Below are 16685 nucleotides of genomic sequence, written 5' to 3'. Positions count from 1 at the left end.
ATATGAATACATTGCTCCACTACCCATCTCCGAAAGTAAAGTATTCATCGATCTGCTATCAGTGTGACGAAATACACCCTATATTCCTGGTACTTATCACTGCAGTGATGAATAATATTAAATTCAGTGGCATTGTAAAACAAATTACTATACTTTTTGTAAATATTTATGTACATTCGTGTTTGTAGTTATGTAGTTACAATTCTGTTAAGTGTAAACTGTGACATTATCGCTCCTTTCACAAGCAATACTATTGTATGTCACATACAATGTTCTTACCGGGAATTTATGTTAACTTTCTAATATTGTAAGTAACAATACGCATATATGGAATGATTTCAGAGAATGTGTTATCACTACAATGGAGTAAGACATCAATTTCAATAATGGTAATGCAAGGAAAAAAGGCCTAATGAAAAATCCTGATTTTTCACAGCCATCCGAAGTTGTTTTCAATTCTACTGCAAAAGTTCATTTTGTCAGTTACAGAGTGTTCTTCCTTGGGACCGTCGATATGTTCTGCGACTGGGAACAGACTGCGGAGAGATGTTTAAAGGTGATATAATTGTCAGTGCCTTTTCTGAACACATTTCCACGATTGTTTTAAAAGTTACGCAAAGGTAAAATATGTAATAGTAATTTAACCTTGCTAAAACGTACCCTCTATAAAAAGGAAACCTGCATAAACGAAAAATAAATTTGGGAACGAAATGATTTGCTATGTAAAATAATGCTTTAAAACGCAAAACTGCCTAACGCGAAAATGGAATCTTTTTGGGCACATTGAGGTAAAAAACCTGACTAAACGGAAGATTTTAAGCGTAATTATTGCTAAATTCTTTCCAATCATTTTTAATTTTGCGATAATACTGTAAGAAGCATGACTTTTTTTTGTGTGACGGTACGTGCAATGATCTGGAAAACTTTCGCTATTCTTTGTCAGGCGTTGGGAGTGAAGCTTCTCTAACCATGTCACTATTCTGTGCTTATTGTCAAGAACCCGGACATGTTACTGACCTCATGTACGTTACTTCTTCCAACCCTCTTGCATTTTCTTTCATTTATTTTCAGTTTTGTGTTAACAAGTCAATACAGTGATAAAGGACAGGGAGAGTAGAATAAAACTGTGAATAATTGTAGTGCAGTGTCAATTTAGTTTCCACATTTCCGTTTATTTATCCTGAGTTTTGTGTTAATATGCCAATACAGAGTTAAATAACAGTGCGAATAAAGTAAAACTGTGCGATTTAATAAAAAGCCTAGATGACCAGTTCTATCATGGAAGAGTGGCTTTATAATTTTAATGGAGCAATGAAACGTCAAGGTCGTAAGGTCATACTGTTTTTAGACAATGCTACCTGTCATCCATCAAAAACAACTTCAGCTACGCAACCGATGGATCAGGGCGCAATTTACCCTCTGAATTGATGCAGGACGTGAATGAAATCCTACAACGTTCCCTTCAAAAGAAGTCACGGCAATGAACTTTAAAAGAAATGTGGGGGCCAAGAAAGTAGGGCGCAGAGAGAGGGAGAGAGAGAGGCTGCAATTACGTAAGTTAATAATTAGAAAAATAAAATTCACTTTGCATGTACTGTAGTAATTTTTATTTCAAATTAATTCTTCATTGTGTTTTTCCTACAGTGAGCATATTGCAGTGCCAAAACTCAACCCTTTGTAAAACGAAAACCTGTGAAAACGGAAAAAAATTCTGGAACGATCGCGTTTCGTTTTAGGGAGATTTTACTGTATAACATTTAACTGCTAATATTAACTTACACAAAATCTAATATTCCAATTGGTTGCATTATAGCAAGTGAGCAAAGTTAATGGAACACTGCTTGTAGTTTACCAAATTTACATGTATGATGGAAACCTTAGGGATTTTATATTTTAACAAATTAAAAATTATATATATATATATATATATATACACACAGAGCGTTCGCCTACGGGTGAGGCCAGGAAAGCGGCATGTACTGATACGCCGCTTTGTGCGCGCACTTGTTGAGACACGCTCGACAATCAAGGACATCAAGGTCGACAAGTTATCAGTTGTGAGCCAGATGTTGCAGTATTTAACACGTACAGTGCAGTTTCTTAACACAGTTGCTTAAATATTCAGCGTGTGTGTAAAATTTGTTAACAATGCAAAACGCAAAATTCACGCTTGAACAGAGAGTTTTTATGTATGATGCGTATGTGAAAACAGAGTCATGTAGAGAGGTGCGTAGGCAATTTGAAGTGAAATATTCGTGTGCTCCAATTCAGGGTAGAGAAACTGTTAGACGTCTTGTTAACAAATTAAGGACAACAGGGTCGATAAATGCTACAATTCCTAAGCGAAAACGAAGAGTATTGACGGGAGAAAAAATTGATGAAATCAGTGTATCATTTACACGCTCTCCTAATAAATCTCTAAGACGTGTTTCACAGTAAGTTAGTGTTTCAAAAACATGAGTCTTTACTGCTATTAAACTTTAAAAATTAAAACCGTACAGAGTATAGTAGGCCTATAGAAAGCGGAAGCTTACGGATAGACGATTCTCGCAAGCGACAAAGCAGAGAGGCCGCTTTCCTGGCCCCACCCGTAGGCGAACGCTCTGTACTGTCTTCGCGCTACGAGTTGGCGCGGGGAGTAGATAGGCGGGACGGGGGAACTTCACGCTACGCTCTGACCTGAAAACTTCGTCCACTTACTTGGCTACACGGGAACGGAGTCAGACATAAAAGATTCTGCATCTTCGGTGCTGTCGCTATGACTATCATTATCACATTTTTCAAAATTTCTGGAGTATGATCTGTCCATGATAATCGTCTGTTTATGTTCCAGCCGTGTATATTAATTCGAATCTCTCAACAAAGCCATTAGCCCCACCGCCCCCATCCTGATGAACAACAATGAGTGTTCTGGACACATTTACGGTAGTCAAAACTCCCGTAACATTTTTATCGTGCCAGAACTTGGGAAACGTTAAATTGGTAGGCCTATCTATCCGCATTTCGTCCAGATACAAAATCGGTTTTTCCACTTTCCTAAGCTTTCTTATTTGCTGTAGATATCTTCACGTATTCTAATTTACAGTGTTTTCCTCGATTTTTTTGCTGCACACTTCTTCCACCTGAAATCCCTTTCCTTCAGTATTCGTCTTAATGTTGTCTTTCATTTCAAATCAATTTTCTCTTATAAAAGAGTAGACGTTTGTTGCAGCTTGGTACTATTTTTTTTACTTGTTATTTAACGACACTGTAATAACTGCTAGCTTCTTCAGTGTCGATTGAATTGATGATGGCGAGATGGTATTTGGTGAAATGAAACCAAGGATTCGCCATAGATTACCTGACATTCGCCTTCCGCTTGGGAAAACCTCGGAAAAAACCCAACCAGGTAGTCAGCGCAAACGGCAATCGAACTCACTCCCGAGCACAACTGCAGATCAGCAAGCAAACGCGCTATCTCCTGAGCTACGCCGGTGGCCCTCTTTCTTTTTCAAATAAGAATTCTCAATTATATCTTTTTTGTCAATCTCCCATCGAAGTCATCTACATTTGCGTTTCGGTAGTCTGGACGTTTACATTTTTTTTCTACCTCAGGTGTTGACAACGCACTTTCTTCTGTGCAGTCTTTCATTTCATTCCTTATACGCTGTATTGTTCTTGTGGATAGATTAGAGTACTTTTCTACCTTTGCTGTAGGTTTCGTAAGAGGAATGCAAAGGCACTGTTGTTGTTTTTCTTCATCACAGAATTATTTTGCACTTCTAATAATATTCCTTTCTTCGCTATAGATTGTCAATCCTTGTTTCCTCTTTGTCGACATATTTACAATAAACAAAAAACTGCTATAAACCTAAATAACAGTATATAATAGCATAAATTCTATTAACTATATTATTATCAACACTATTAGCACAAAAAGCAAAGGATAACTAAAGCAATACAAGATTGGTGGTATACTGAAAAGAATTGTCTTGTTGAAACTAATAAAACACTACAGTAAAAACCCCACTATTACTTTCACAAAGTCGCAAAGATTCATAGACACGTGCAGTAGATGTTTGTGAAACAGGAATATTGCAGTGAACAGCGCGGTGCGCATGCGCGACTGTTTCCCCTCCGCCCCGTCTAAGTACTTCAGCCGCCTTCTCCTGGCGTGACAACAGTATATATTATAGCAATTATAATGTTGGAATTTAGCATTGTGTTTCTCTTTGAGACGGAATATTTTTATGGAAAAATAACTATTAGAAATTCAATGTCATCAATATTTTGCTAACATGTATATTTTCTAGATTTGTCAGTTAAATACCTTGAAAACAATAAATAAGTGAAGTGAAATTGTAAACATTAAGAAACATATCTAAAGATATGGTGATTCATCTTGTTACTCACTCACAATCTCCCATTATCACATGCAACTTACTTATAAGTGAACACTGGACCTAAAAATATTTTATAGGCAAAAAATATTCTACCATCAGCACCACACAGTTTACTGGACAAATCCAGATAACGATACAGATGAGAACAAAGAAGGTATCAGGACCGATTCCTGTACTATTCTTATTGCAAAAGTTAACACAGAGCGGTTACCAAACTATTTGAAAAAAAAAAAAATGTGAGAAAAGCAATCCAATTCTTTTTACAAAAAAACACAAACATTTCTCATAAAATGTAATTTCGCTCTTATTCCCCAGAAACACAGAATACTTGCCTACATTTCACATTTTATCGCTGATTAAAAACTACATTAAGAGACTTAATATGTTTTCAAACATACAATTATTTATAGTGGAAGCATTTAGGTACATTTTGCATTTATCGTGGATGCGAAAGTCTACCATAATCAAAGATGGAGTAAATTAGGCATTCTTTCAAATTATTTTTTCTATGATAGTGCGTAAAGTTGCATTTTATCCATTTTATCACTGCCTAAATTAAGCCTTTAAAACGCTAGTGCGTAAAAAAGTAAGTTAACATTTTAGGCACTGCCTGAGGAAATGTAACATTCAATGTACAAACTTCATTTGGTAGGAAATTAATGCATTACCTTGATCTTTCATTAAATATTACGCGTAACACATAGAAGTAACAAATTTAATACACATATATATCTACACTTTAGCCCGTATTATTCGGAACTTACGTATAGTATTCATTGTAACAAGATTTATTACTCAATTGTTCCTAACCGCTTTGTTGATTATATGACCAGTTTAGATGGCGATGAAATCGTCAACATGAATAAAACAGGCTGTCATTTCAGGGATACTTCCTTCTTAGTAGTTCTGACATTGTGATCTTATAACCTCTCCTACTTGAAATATTTATTTAATGAAACATTGTTCTACCTAGAAAAAAATTGTACGACACACATTCCTAAAGTTATCGTTTTGGCACGAATGTAAAGTTTGTGACACTTCTGCCAAAAAGAAAACCTTTACCAACGTGTCTCATAAATAATTATCTTGCAATCTATGTTCTTCATTTACAAAAAAAAAAAGTGCGAAGAAGACAAATATTTTAAAATTAATTTCTTCATTTTTCTATTCTTCGGATCTCAAAACGTACGAAATAATATTTCTTATTATCCGTAAACTGCGTTAAAAAGTACTATAAACTAAAGATTCCGATGTATGTATACTGTATGTAAAAAATAAAAATTCTTCAATATATCAATTTATCACTCTGATAAATAAGGAAACCATGAATTAAAAGTATTCATACACAAAAGAATGGCTTAAAAATCCTCGCAACTGGGGCCGGGAATTATCTTGATACCTAACACGTCGGTTCGACAATTTAAGAATAATTTAATCTTCAAAAAAAAAAAAATTGTGTACATTAGCGTAATAAGAGTAGACTATATAATCAATAACTTTACAATGTTATACTTTATCACATGAGTAACAAATGTAATAATTGCATAAAATTGCGAACGAGTTTACATTGTACGAGTTTAATACGCTATTTTTTGTAGGTACAACGAAATTATAAAATAATATTAATAAAATAAAATAAATATTAATGAATTAATGTCGATTTTATAATAGATGCAAACAATAAAAATGTTATCTGTGAAAACAAAAGAGCGAAGTGTTATTAAACTAATATTATATTGTAACGATTTTCAGCAACAATAAAGGCTACTTATTATTCTGGTATACAAAAAAAATAATTATTTGATTTAACTCATGATATGATGAAATTTGAGCTTCCTTATTCGCTGTCCGACAGTGGACGGGCAAGCTCGGTGTCGTCACTTTCTTCATCTGATTGTGAATCACTTGAGTCACTAGTATTGCTTTCGGGAACCCTCAATGCAATGATGAACCCATCTATAATGTATTCTAACAACCCATCCTTTTCCCAGTATTGAATCTCCAGCTTTCGCACACGACTGCAGTACCCTAACCAATCACTCCCGGTAACTGATGAAAATGCTTTCGTTATGTCCGTCAGTAATACCATTGACATTTCTCCAGCAACGTTTTCTTCCCGTATCAGGCGTTTTACTTTTGCCCATGCAAGCTCAGTCGCACTAAGGTCGCGCATATCTGGAAGCAATCTGGGAACATCATGGTCATGAAATTTCACAAAATTTGTTCGATACGAAATGTCTTTTCTGGGCAACTGTGTCTTTCTATTAACATAAAAAGTTTAGTTATCCTCATTTTTACAGATTTCTACAGCGAAATACATGTTATTCTCCAGCCACGAAATCATTTCTGCTCTTACAGGGTTCCTTGTTGGTGGTTTGTTTTCTTGAATAGAATGGTATGGAGAATTATCTATAACAGCACCTTTTTCTGGCAGATTAGGCAGGAGCTGAATGTTCACCCATCGTTCAAAAATTTGTTGAATTCATCTGGCCGTGGTAATCTCCTGTAGCCCTATCAGCCTAAAAAATTAGTAATGAATTTTCCACGAAACCACTTTCTGAACCAGTATGAACGACTATAAGGCGATTAGTTGAACTTAACTTAGTAGCCAATACTCCTGACTAACTGTCACTCTGCCAACATTTATGGACCGTCAAATTGTTATCTATCCAGGTTTCATCAATATAAATATATTATACAGCGATGTTGTTCCCTGAATCGCCGCATTGCCCTCAGATACATACAACGCCAATCAATAATATGTGGTCGTTCAATTAATATTTTTCTCACATTCTGATATTTTTTCCATTTATAATCCATATTTTGCAAAACGCTTCTCAAAGAATGTACCCCCCAGGGAAAGTTTATTTTTTCTTTCAATCCAGACAACAGTTTTGGACATGTGGGCATCTGTTTTCTCACTAGATAAAATTCATTAATGGTATCTCGAATTATCCTCTTATCAAAATCGTCCAAATGAACATTTCTTTCCTCTTGGCGTTTTCTGTGTTTCCCTGGAGTAGAAAGAGAAGTCGCAGCAGCATCAGCACCTTCTCTACGAGTTCTTGTCATCGAACTGACTGATATACCAGTGTAATGAGATATTCGTAAATTTTGTTGTTTCACACTATGGTTAAGTTTCCCTTCCTCATCACAAGTATAACCCTTCTAATAATATCCCGGGCCTCACTGTGTCTTGTTTTCCATTTTTCCCTCTGTGGTTCCATTATAAAATAATGTATAACTATACGAAATTAACTATATGCCTACTAATATTACCATTAACATAGTTATTTTGAAGAATGAATCACAATCTTTATAATCATTGTTATGAAAATGAAACAATATCAGTAACCGCAACGCATGGACGAATAAAACATAATATTTATAAACACTTTAATAAAAAATGAAACAATAATAGCATAGGTTTCGCCAGCAGAGAATACCGACGGAAGGAATGCGAATGGAACAATGCGTTAAGAAAGAGCGGGCAAGAGGAAAGTTCACGAGATAACTTTAATGATATTCAAGGGTACAGTCGGAAGAGAAATGACATCGATAGAATCAATCTTGCGTTGTGATAGTTACATTACGACTGTAGTTTGTTCCAATGCATGTGAATACGTGTCTTGTATCGCACGGTATTATTATTTCATTCGTAAACATATGTTGCGCGTTTAATTAGCTTCGAATTCTTCTCTTTCTACGTTCTTTATTTCTACAGCGATGTCCTCATTTGTTCATCTTGTTGGAAGAGACAGTACTTCCATTTTCCCGTACCTCTCGACCCCTCGGCGAGCCTACATACACACGTCAAAATAGACAGCAACGTCACCATTACTTTTCGGTAATCCTTCCTTGTCCAACACATACATTCATAACATGACTGTACAAGAGCAAGAGCAAGAGTACAAGGTTTGTGAATGATTAATACAGTTCAATGCGTAGTACCACGTGCAGTGGGGATTCGCAGCGGTAACAGCGTCCCTCACCTCATGCCCCGCTTTCCTTCACGTCAGCTCTTAGCAGTAGAATTTAAATTAATGGATTACGCATTCAGTGTTGCCAACTGAACGGAAATTCCGTCAAAATTGACGGAATTTCAAAGTAGCGGACGGGGGAAAAATGGCTTTGACGGGTGACGGATTTTGTAGCAGAAATTATGATTTACATCGTCTTTTGACATTTTTAGCTGCTGTTATTTTTTATTGTTTAATTTTCGGGATATTTTACTTTTTACTTGAAAGCCCTGCCTGTACCGTACTATGTTCAAGAATCCCCTCGTAATCAAGTCAGATGTTGACGAACAATTATTTTAATCTGAATTGATAAGTAAAGCCCGTTTCAGACGGAGCTTGTTTCCGTGATGGATTCCCAGGTGGCTGCGCTGATGGCTACCCTGCGTGCTCAGTTGCTAGAAGTAATGCGCTCTGGTGGCTGCTTTGGTGGCTAGCTTGCTGGATTTCGAGGGTAGGTTCCTTGCTATTTTTGGTGCTGGTTTGCAGGCTGGAACCAAAGATGATGATATAGTATTACCACTGAAACCATGTCGCCATGTTCGTTGATTTCCAACTAATCCTGTTTTTTTCTATATTCTCTAGTTTCTAAAAAAACACCAATTAAATATCGGACTTTAGCTGTTTTGCACTTATGGCTTAATTACCTTATTACGACATTTACTATTGTTAATGTAGGACTTTAGTTGTTTTTCACTCACGGTTTAGTTTCTTTTTTACCATAAGTGTTGGTAACAGATGAAACAGCAGATGATTTTCCAATTTGAACTGTGAAAAGAGCGAGCTCCGTGAGAATAACAACCATCACCGTAGCCAACACGGGAGCCAGCACCGTATCTACCACGGCACCCAGCTTGCTAGCCAGCTGGGAAACACGCAAGAAAACAAGCACCGTCTCAACCGGGCTTAAGTTGTGTTAAAATTTGCTTATTTAATATTGGGTCTTATTATTATTATTTTTTGTTTTTAATTTTGATGAATTCTGACGGATTTCCAGGTGTAATACTGACGGGAATACAATTTATGTGTTGGCAATACTATACCGGTAAGCGTTATTTTGTGTACCTGTGCTCTGAGTCTCCGATCATGCGCAGTGTCTTGTATCTGGAACTTGGAATATTCCAACTTCTCATTTGTTTTTTGGGGGGCACTGTACCTACATGTGATTTAGCATAAAAGATGCCGAGAAAGGTCGACCTGGTTGGCAAGTTGGTATAGCGCTGGCCTCCTATGCCCAAGGTTGCGGGTTCGATCTCGGGCCAGGTCGATGGCATTTAAGTGTGCTTAAATGCGACAGGCTCATGTCAGTAGATTTACTGGCATGTAAAAGAACTCCTGCGGGACAAAATTTCGGCACATCCGGCGACGCTGATATAACCTCTGCAGTTGCGAGCGTCGTTAAATAAAACATAACTTTAACTTTACTGAGAAAGACATAGCGCCGACATTCTTCCTGCCACATGAGTATAATGCGTACCATTAAAAATTAAAGTAATTGATTTTTAAATATTGAGTGTATTTCGCTATATATTCTACATCTTTTACGCAAGCTAGAACCATGAAACATGTCATGCCCTATATTCTAGAAACAGAGAGATGTGTATTGTCACACAATTTAAAGATATACGTGGTGCTTATATAGATTTGTTTATCCTTTATGCGAATAGGAATACTGTAGTATATAGAAGGAAAGACAAAAAGTCTATTCCGTACTGGGTCTATGTACTGTGCAAGCGCAAGCTACTATAAAAGGAGAACGTCGCTGAAAAACGGCTAAGAACTCGTGATGCAACAGCCGCGGCAAAAGGGCTGCGTAAATACACGATTTACGGATCTACCCGACAAAGCAAAATTCCGACGTGGAAAATACGTATGTCCAACAACGCTGTGACGTCTTCGTATTGTAACATAAGCGGAATGCAGCGCCCTAACCTACAAGACCAAAAAAAGAAGTCCGCCTTGCTGGGTAATAAAAGGGATACTAGTTTTCGTATTTTAAAACTTGTAGTTGTGTTTTATATTTATATCCCTTGATGTATATTCTCTTAAATGACTCTAATAAGATTTCTGATGTGTATATATTGGATGATTTCCTTGTTATTTGATTCATCTGAGAATTTTAGCTTAAAATGTACAGCCACAGTTAGCAGTGTTCCTTTGGTACAAGAGCTCTCATACAGCATTATACACTCAACATTCTTTCTATTTCAGGAAACAAAATTATGGAACGCTGGACGCTACTGCTGATAAGCATATGCATTCTAAAAATCTGTCAAAGCAGGAACATTGAAAACTACACATGGGAACTCACAGAAGGAGTATTAAAGTTTATCAGAGAAGGATCAAATCATTTCAATCAAGAGCCTCCAGACACAAAACAGCTACTCCCAGAATACGACTTTATCATCGTGGGAGCAGGATCTGCGGGTTGTGCTCTGGCTAACAGACTCTCTGCGATTTCAGACTGGAAAGTTCTTCTCATTGAAGCGGGACGACAAGAGAACTATGTAATGGACATACCCGCATTAGCGTCTTTCTTGCAATTCTCCGAAGCCAATTGGAAATACAAAACAGAACCTTCTGATAACGTTTGTCTCGGAATGACGAATAGGCAATGTTCGTATCCGAGAGGGAAAGTTGTTGGTGGCTCTAGTGTGATAAATTTCATGATCTATACCCGAGGAAACCGTAGAGATTATGATAATTGGGAGAAGCTAGGTAATCCGGGATGGGGATTTAAAGATGTTTTACCATATTTCCTGGAGATAGAAGATATGAACATACCGGAACTTGCAAGAGACAAACGTTACCATTCTACAGGAGGAGAAGTGACTATCAACTACAATTCATATCGAACTCCAGTAGGTGAAGCTTTCGTTGCCGGTGGAAGAGAGCTGGGACACCGAATTGTGGATTATAACGGCGAAACACAAACTGGGTTTAGCTTTCTACAAACTACGACGAGAAATGGAACAAGATGGACTGCATCCAGAGCCTTTCTACATCCCATACGCAATCGAAAAAACTTTCACTTAAAGAAGAATAGTTTAGTTACAAAGATTCTTATAGATCCTGTAACTAAGTCTGTTTATGGTGTGGAATTTATTAACGACAATAAGAAGTATGTAGTTCGTACAAAACGAGAAGTAATATCGTCTGCAGGTGCGGTGAATTCCCCTCAGCTCTTAATGTTGTCAGGTATAGGACCAAGAAAACATCTGCAAGAAAAGGGTATTTCAGTCATAGAGAATCTCAAAGTAGGTTATAATCTTATGGATCACCCTGGCACGATAGGTTTATCGTTTATTGTAAACCAGTCAGTTGCGTTGTTGTTTAATGAAGTAATAAAGGATGGTAGGCATTTAGTAGACTATTTGTATCGCCACGAAGGTCCTTTATCTGTACCAGCAGGATGTGAAGGAATAGCGTTTATTGATACAAAAAACCCGTCAATTATAGATGGTGATCCTGATTTAGAACTCTACTTTTTTGGAACTAGCATTTCCGGTGACAATACATTTCATAAAACGTTAGGAATTAGCAACAGTTTATATAACTCTGTTTATAAGCAATACGAAGGGGTCTATGCTTGGACAGGAATTCCGTTAACTCTGAAACCAAAAAGCAGAGGTAGAATATTACTAAAATCTATCAATCCATTTCACAAGCCACTTATATATCATGACTTCTTTGAGCATCCTGAAGATTTAGAAACCCAGGTTGTGGGCATTAAGATACTTTTGAGACTTAGCGATACGAAAGCATTTCAGAAATACGGTTCAAGAATTTTCGACGAGCCTTTACCGGGATGTAAATATCTGCCTTTCGGTTCGGACAGCTACTGGGCATGTTTTGCCAGAAATCTAGCTACAGGGTTATGGCACCTCAGTGGCACATGCAAGATGGGTCCTACATCCGACCCTGATGCCGTCGTGGACTCTAGGATGAGGGTGTACGGAGTGAAAGGTCTGAGGGTTATAGACGCTTCGATTATGCCAGTTGTCCCTGCAGCACATACTAATTATCCGGCAATGATGCTGGGAGTTAAAGGAGCAGACATAATCAAATCAGATTGGGGAGTGTTTAATACGTGAAGAATTATCTCAATTAACAGTGAAGTGGTGCAATATCATGAGAGATATGTGATCTCATTTCGATTACAGACACAATTTCCAGTTATTAGTAATAGAAATTAAACAATTTATTTTGTTTATTGTATACAATCTATATACACAGATGTGTTATTAAAGTGTGCTACATATAAGACTATTTTGAAGTTCACTTCAGATTTCTTCCTTATAGGGCTAAAATGGGGAATTTGAATCCTGAGGAACCAAAGACGTACTTAAGATGGATACATACAGTATATAATAGGCACTGAAATCAAAACCAGTTAATATTTATATATTGTAATAATTTTTCGAAAGAGAATTTTATATATTTCAAACAATTATTTCAGATATAAATCTAATTCTAAATGGATAATTAAAAATGTATGATATCCCAGGAATGACATACTGTTTTATTATGTTCGTCCATCTAAAACACAAGCATTTTCATGAAAACTTCCTAACAAATCTTGATTATTTATGATCACTGGTAAATCTCCTTTCCGTTCACAGAATATGAATGCAATTAATGACAAAAATAAAACTCCTTTGTGGCCCATTATTGTGTATCCGGAATTATTGTTTAATAGTTCGGAAAGCATTAAACAGCATTACAAAATTCGGTTCAAAGGTAACGCTATTCGAAATGGTCTTTCAACTTCACCAAAAGTGCCGATTGCTTTAATATCTAAATTAGAACTAAATCTTGCTGAAATCGTAAGAAAAAAAATACAACAGTTTTGAAGACATCTTAACAAATTGCGCGATTACTCGCGATAACTGATACATTCCCTATAGCTTTGTGGCTAAATAGGACTGGATATTCACTGTAACTTTATTCTTATTACAAAACCAATACCAGAGGAGCAGTAAAGTACATGAAACCCATTCTTGATTCCGAGAGACAATTGTGGACTCTTTTTCAACAACTTAACAGTAAATTCACTATTTGGAAAAATATGAGCATTCATCATTGCATTGGACCATATCAGTCATATAATAAATTCTATTACAACACAATTTCGTACCAAACTGCATACAAAACGTCGTGTACAAATCTCTTATGGTAAGCTTTAATCAACCTACATGACTCACGATCTCCACTAAGACCTCATAGGACAATCATAAGACAAAGAGAAACATCCACTTCCTTAGATGGAAGATACATTTTTTCCATTGTTCACACCTGGAATTGAATTTCAGACTGCTTGGTTCGGAAGCGCATATGCTATTCACATACTGAAAATCAACGATGGATTTCCATAATGATATATCATTTGAAAGCTATATGACTTTCTAGTATATCTTCACATGTATGCATAGTATATACCAGTAGTTTCACAGGACGGAAAATAATCCTATTCGTGATAGAGGGCTGCAAGTAAAATTTGTTAGCCATTTCTTGCTCACATTTAATTTCGGCGTTACCTTTCGAGATCGTTAAACAATTTTTCCAGATTTTCGTGGACAACTTGTCATGATGATACCTAATGCTATACTATTTTACCTTCTCCTGTTCTTCCGCATTACATACTAGCTATCGAGTTTCATGGGATATCTATGGTCAATGAACGAAGTACAGATTTTCCATTATCTTTCGTGACACTAGGTCAGAATTATTTTGGAGATTACGATGATACTAAGTCGTTTATTCACTTTTATTTTCAATCAGATTCATTTCTGTGGGATATATTTTACTCCAGATATTTAAAGGAAGATGTCTATACTATATATGCTTGTTGTATAGATTTAGCTAGTATCAGTTATCAACGAAACAGTCCTATTCATCCTTTTGAGAAGCTTGAAAACGAATTTTGTTGCTTCCAATTGATTGCTGGCCAAATGAAATTAGTCCATGCTGCCTCAAAGCGTTTGGAAAAGCTTTAGATATAAGGTAATAAAATGAAAATGAAATTATACCCTAGGTCTCGGATACACTTCTTTTCAAAGGATAATACGTGACTTAGATTTGTAACAATGTTTTGTACATATGAAATAATTTTCCATATAGGCTATATCAATTATTATATGCCCGATTCTGTGTGTGTGTGTGTTTTTTTTTTTTGTTGTATTTACAGTAGAGTTGAGTCGATTCGTTCACGAAACGTTCACTCGGACGACTAATAATAAAGAATCGTAAGAATCGATTCGTAATACCAATGAATCGTCGTTCAAAAGAATGGTAACGAATCGTCGTTATATAATCGGCATGGTATCGTAACCCATGATTCTATTTCCTTGTTTGAGGTAACCTGTCAGCGGTCATTTCCGAACCGTGCCGAATGCTCCCGAGCGAGCAGACAGGATTTACGTTATTTTAACAATTTTGGGTCAGACCATTCCAACACAGCGTTTGAGGGCGCCCTGACGCTGCCCTGTGCCTGCCCAGGGCGGATCCCCACTCCTCTCTGTCGCTGCGGTGTGGTGGTGTACGAAGGCATACATACAATCATCAAATCTTCTCGTCTGTTCGATGATATTCTGCAGGCATTGCTGGGTTATGCGTTCCATCAGTCGTACTTAACCGTTTTGAATAAGAATGAAGCAAAGTACGTCGACAGTCTGTTCAGGATTTAACTCCTCTTGGGAGGGCTTGTATATTGTCTAATCTGACGACAACAATGTTCATTGTTTAATATGCTATACCAATGTACGGGCAAAACCGTACAACATTAAGCGTCATTTTGAAGTTAAACATTCTGATACCCACGCTCATATTATCGGCGAAGAGAGTAGGAGATTACTAAAGAAACTAAAGGACTAAATGCAATCTTCTTACGACGAGGTAAATCTCATTTCAACTAATTAATTACTCTAAAGGCAATATAACTCAATTAATGGTTATAGTAAGTTGATTTTGAACAGTTGTCAACAATGTATGGGAATTATTATAAAAAAAACGTTCTATTAGGCCTACTGTTTAGAAGGGGAGAACATACTTACTTTTTATGTTATGTTCAAAATACCTATTAGACACTAATAAATTTAATTTACTACATTACTCCTTATGTGATAAAGAACATGCTAAATTAAAACATATGATAAATTAAAATGTTGTTTATACTCAGGCTACTACTAGGAAATTTATTAACATGAAATTTGTGCAGAATAATAAATATGATTATGTTTGTTCCTTGAATGCGCAAATATATTAAATGGCCTTAGGAAACGCAATAATAAATAATATTCAAGAGAACAAATATGTAAAAAAAAAAAACATGATCGGATAGTCTATTATTAGCTCTTGTTCAATTTCTTCTGAACTCGCCCGTAATCTGAAACAGTTCAATGACGGAGAAACAATAAAAAAGTTCCTGATTTAAAAGCTGCAAATTAATCTGTCAAGTGAAATAAAAAACTTCGAGAGTATTGCATTATCCAGGCGCGTTCCTAACAATCCGCCAATAATTGTCTTAGCTATTAAGATATGGTGACGCTGGTCACAGTTTATATTTCCCATAATTCCTATTGCTGTTATATATGTTCACAATAACTACCTCTTCTTCTCCCTGAACTCTTTTCAACGTGTCTCTTTTCTTGCCATTTATACCATCCTTGCTTTTTTTTAGTAGGTTATTTTACAACATTTATCAACATCTTAGGTTATTTAGCGTCTGAATGAGATGAAGGTGATAATGCTGGTGAAATGAGTACAGGGTCTATCACCGAAAATTACCTAGCATTTGTTCATATTGGGTTGAGGGAAAACTCCGGAATAAACCTCAACCCGGTAACTTGCCCAAACCGGGAATCGAACCCGAGCCACCTGGTGTCGCGGCCAGACATACTAACCGTTACTCCACAAGTGTGGACTTCCTTACTTCTTCAGACAAGTTTATATTCAAGTTGTCTTTCTTCCTCGGATTTCCCCATACATTGCTCCACTTAACACAGTTAATGTGTAAGTTTAGCAAGGTCTCCCAAGCAAGTGTGTACGTAGTGCGAAAGAACAGCATAACGGCGAGCGCGACATGTCAGTCAGTCACAGTGCTGCAGCGGAAAATGAAATAATTATTTTAGAAGATGTTTTTAATACTTTTTGGTTAGCGATATAATGATTACGTAGAACTTCGAAGGAAATTTTAACCTGTCAGTTACTGTGTTGTGTGGAAGAGTTTTTGTATGTTTATTGTGTCTGACTGACCGTAACTTGCAGTACAAATAAGTATAATGCTTTT

At 36.5% G+C, this 16685-nt stretch overlaps 1 protein-coding gene and 1 long non-coding RNA gene across 3 annotated transcripts in view; both read left to right on the top strand.

The window, feature by feature from the left end:
* Positions 1-16685, top strand: part of LOC138693122 (glucose dehydrogenase [FAD, quinone]-like) — a 44552-nt gene that overhangs the window by 16746 nt on the left and 11121 nt on the right. The window contains exon 2 of one of the 2 annotated variants that reach the window (XM_069816762.1): positions 10610-12662. The exons of the other annotated variant lie outside the window; for it this stretch is intronic. Within the exon in view, the coding sequence (XP_069672863.1) occupies positions 10621-12492 (1872 nt within the window). The 5' untranslated portion in view covers positions 10610-10620 and the 3' untranslated portion in view covers positions 12493-12662. Of the gene's footprint in view, positions 1-10609; positions 12663-16685 lie in introns of those variants that run through there. 2 annotated transcript variants of the gene reach the window in all.
* LOC138693123 (uncharacterized) overlaps positions 1-16685 on the top strand; it is a 29091-nt gene that overhangs the window by 1285 nt on the left and 11121 nt on the right. The window lies entirely within an intron of this gene.

The sequence above is a fragment of the Periplaneta americana genome, chromosome 17 (assembly GCF_040183065.1).
Source record: "Periplaneta americana isolate PAMFEO1 chromosome 17, P.americana_PAMFEO1_priV1, whole genome shotgun sequence".
NCBI lineage: Eukaryota > Metazoa > Arthropoda > Insecta > Blattodea > Blattidae > Periplaneta > Periplaneta americana.
The sequence above is the reverse complement of the archived record's forward strand: the minus strand, read 5'-3'. Positions and strand labels throughout refer to the sequence as shown.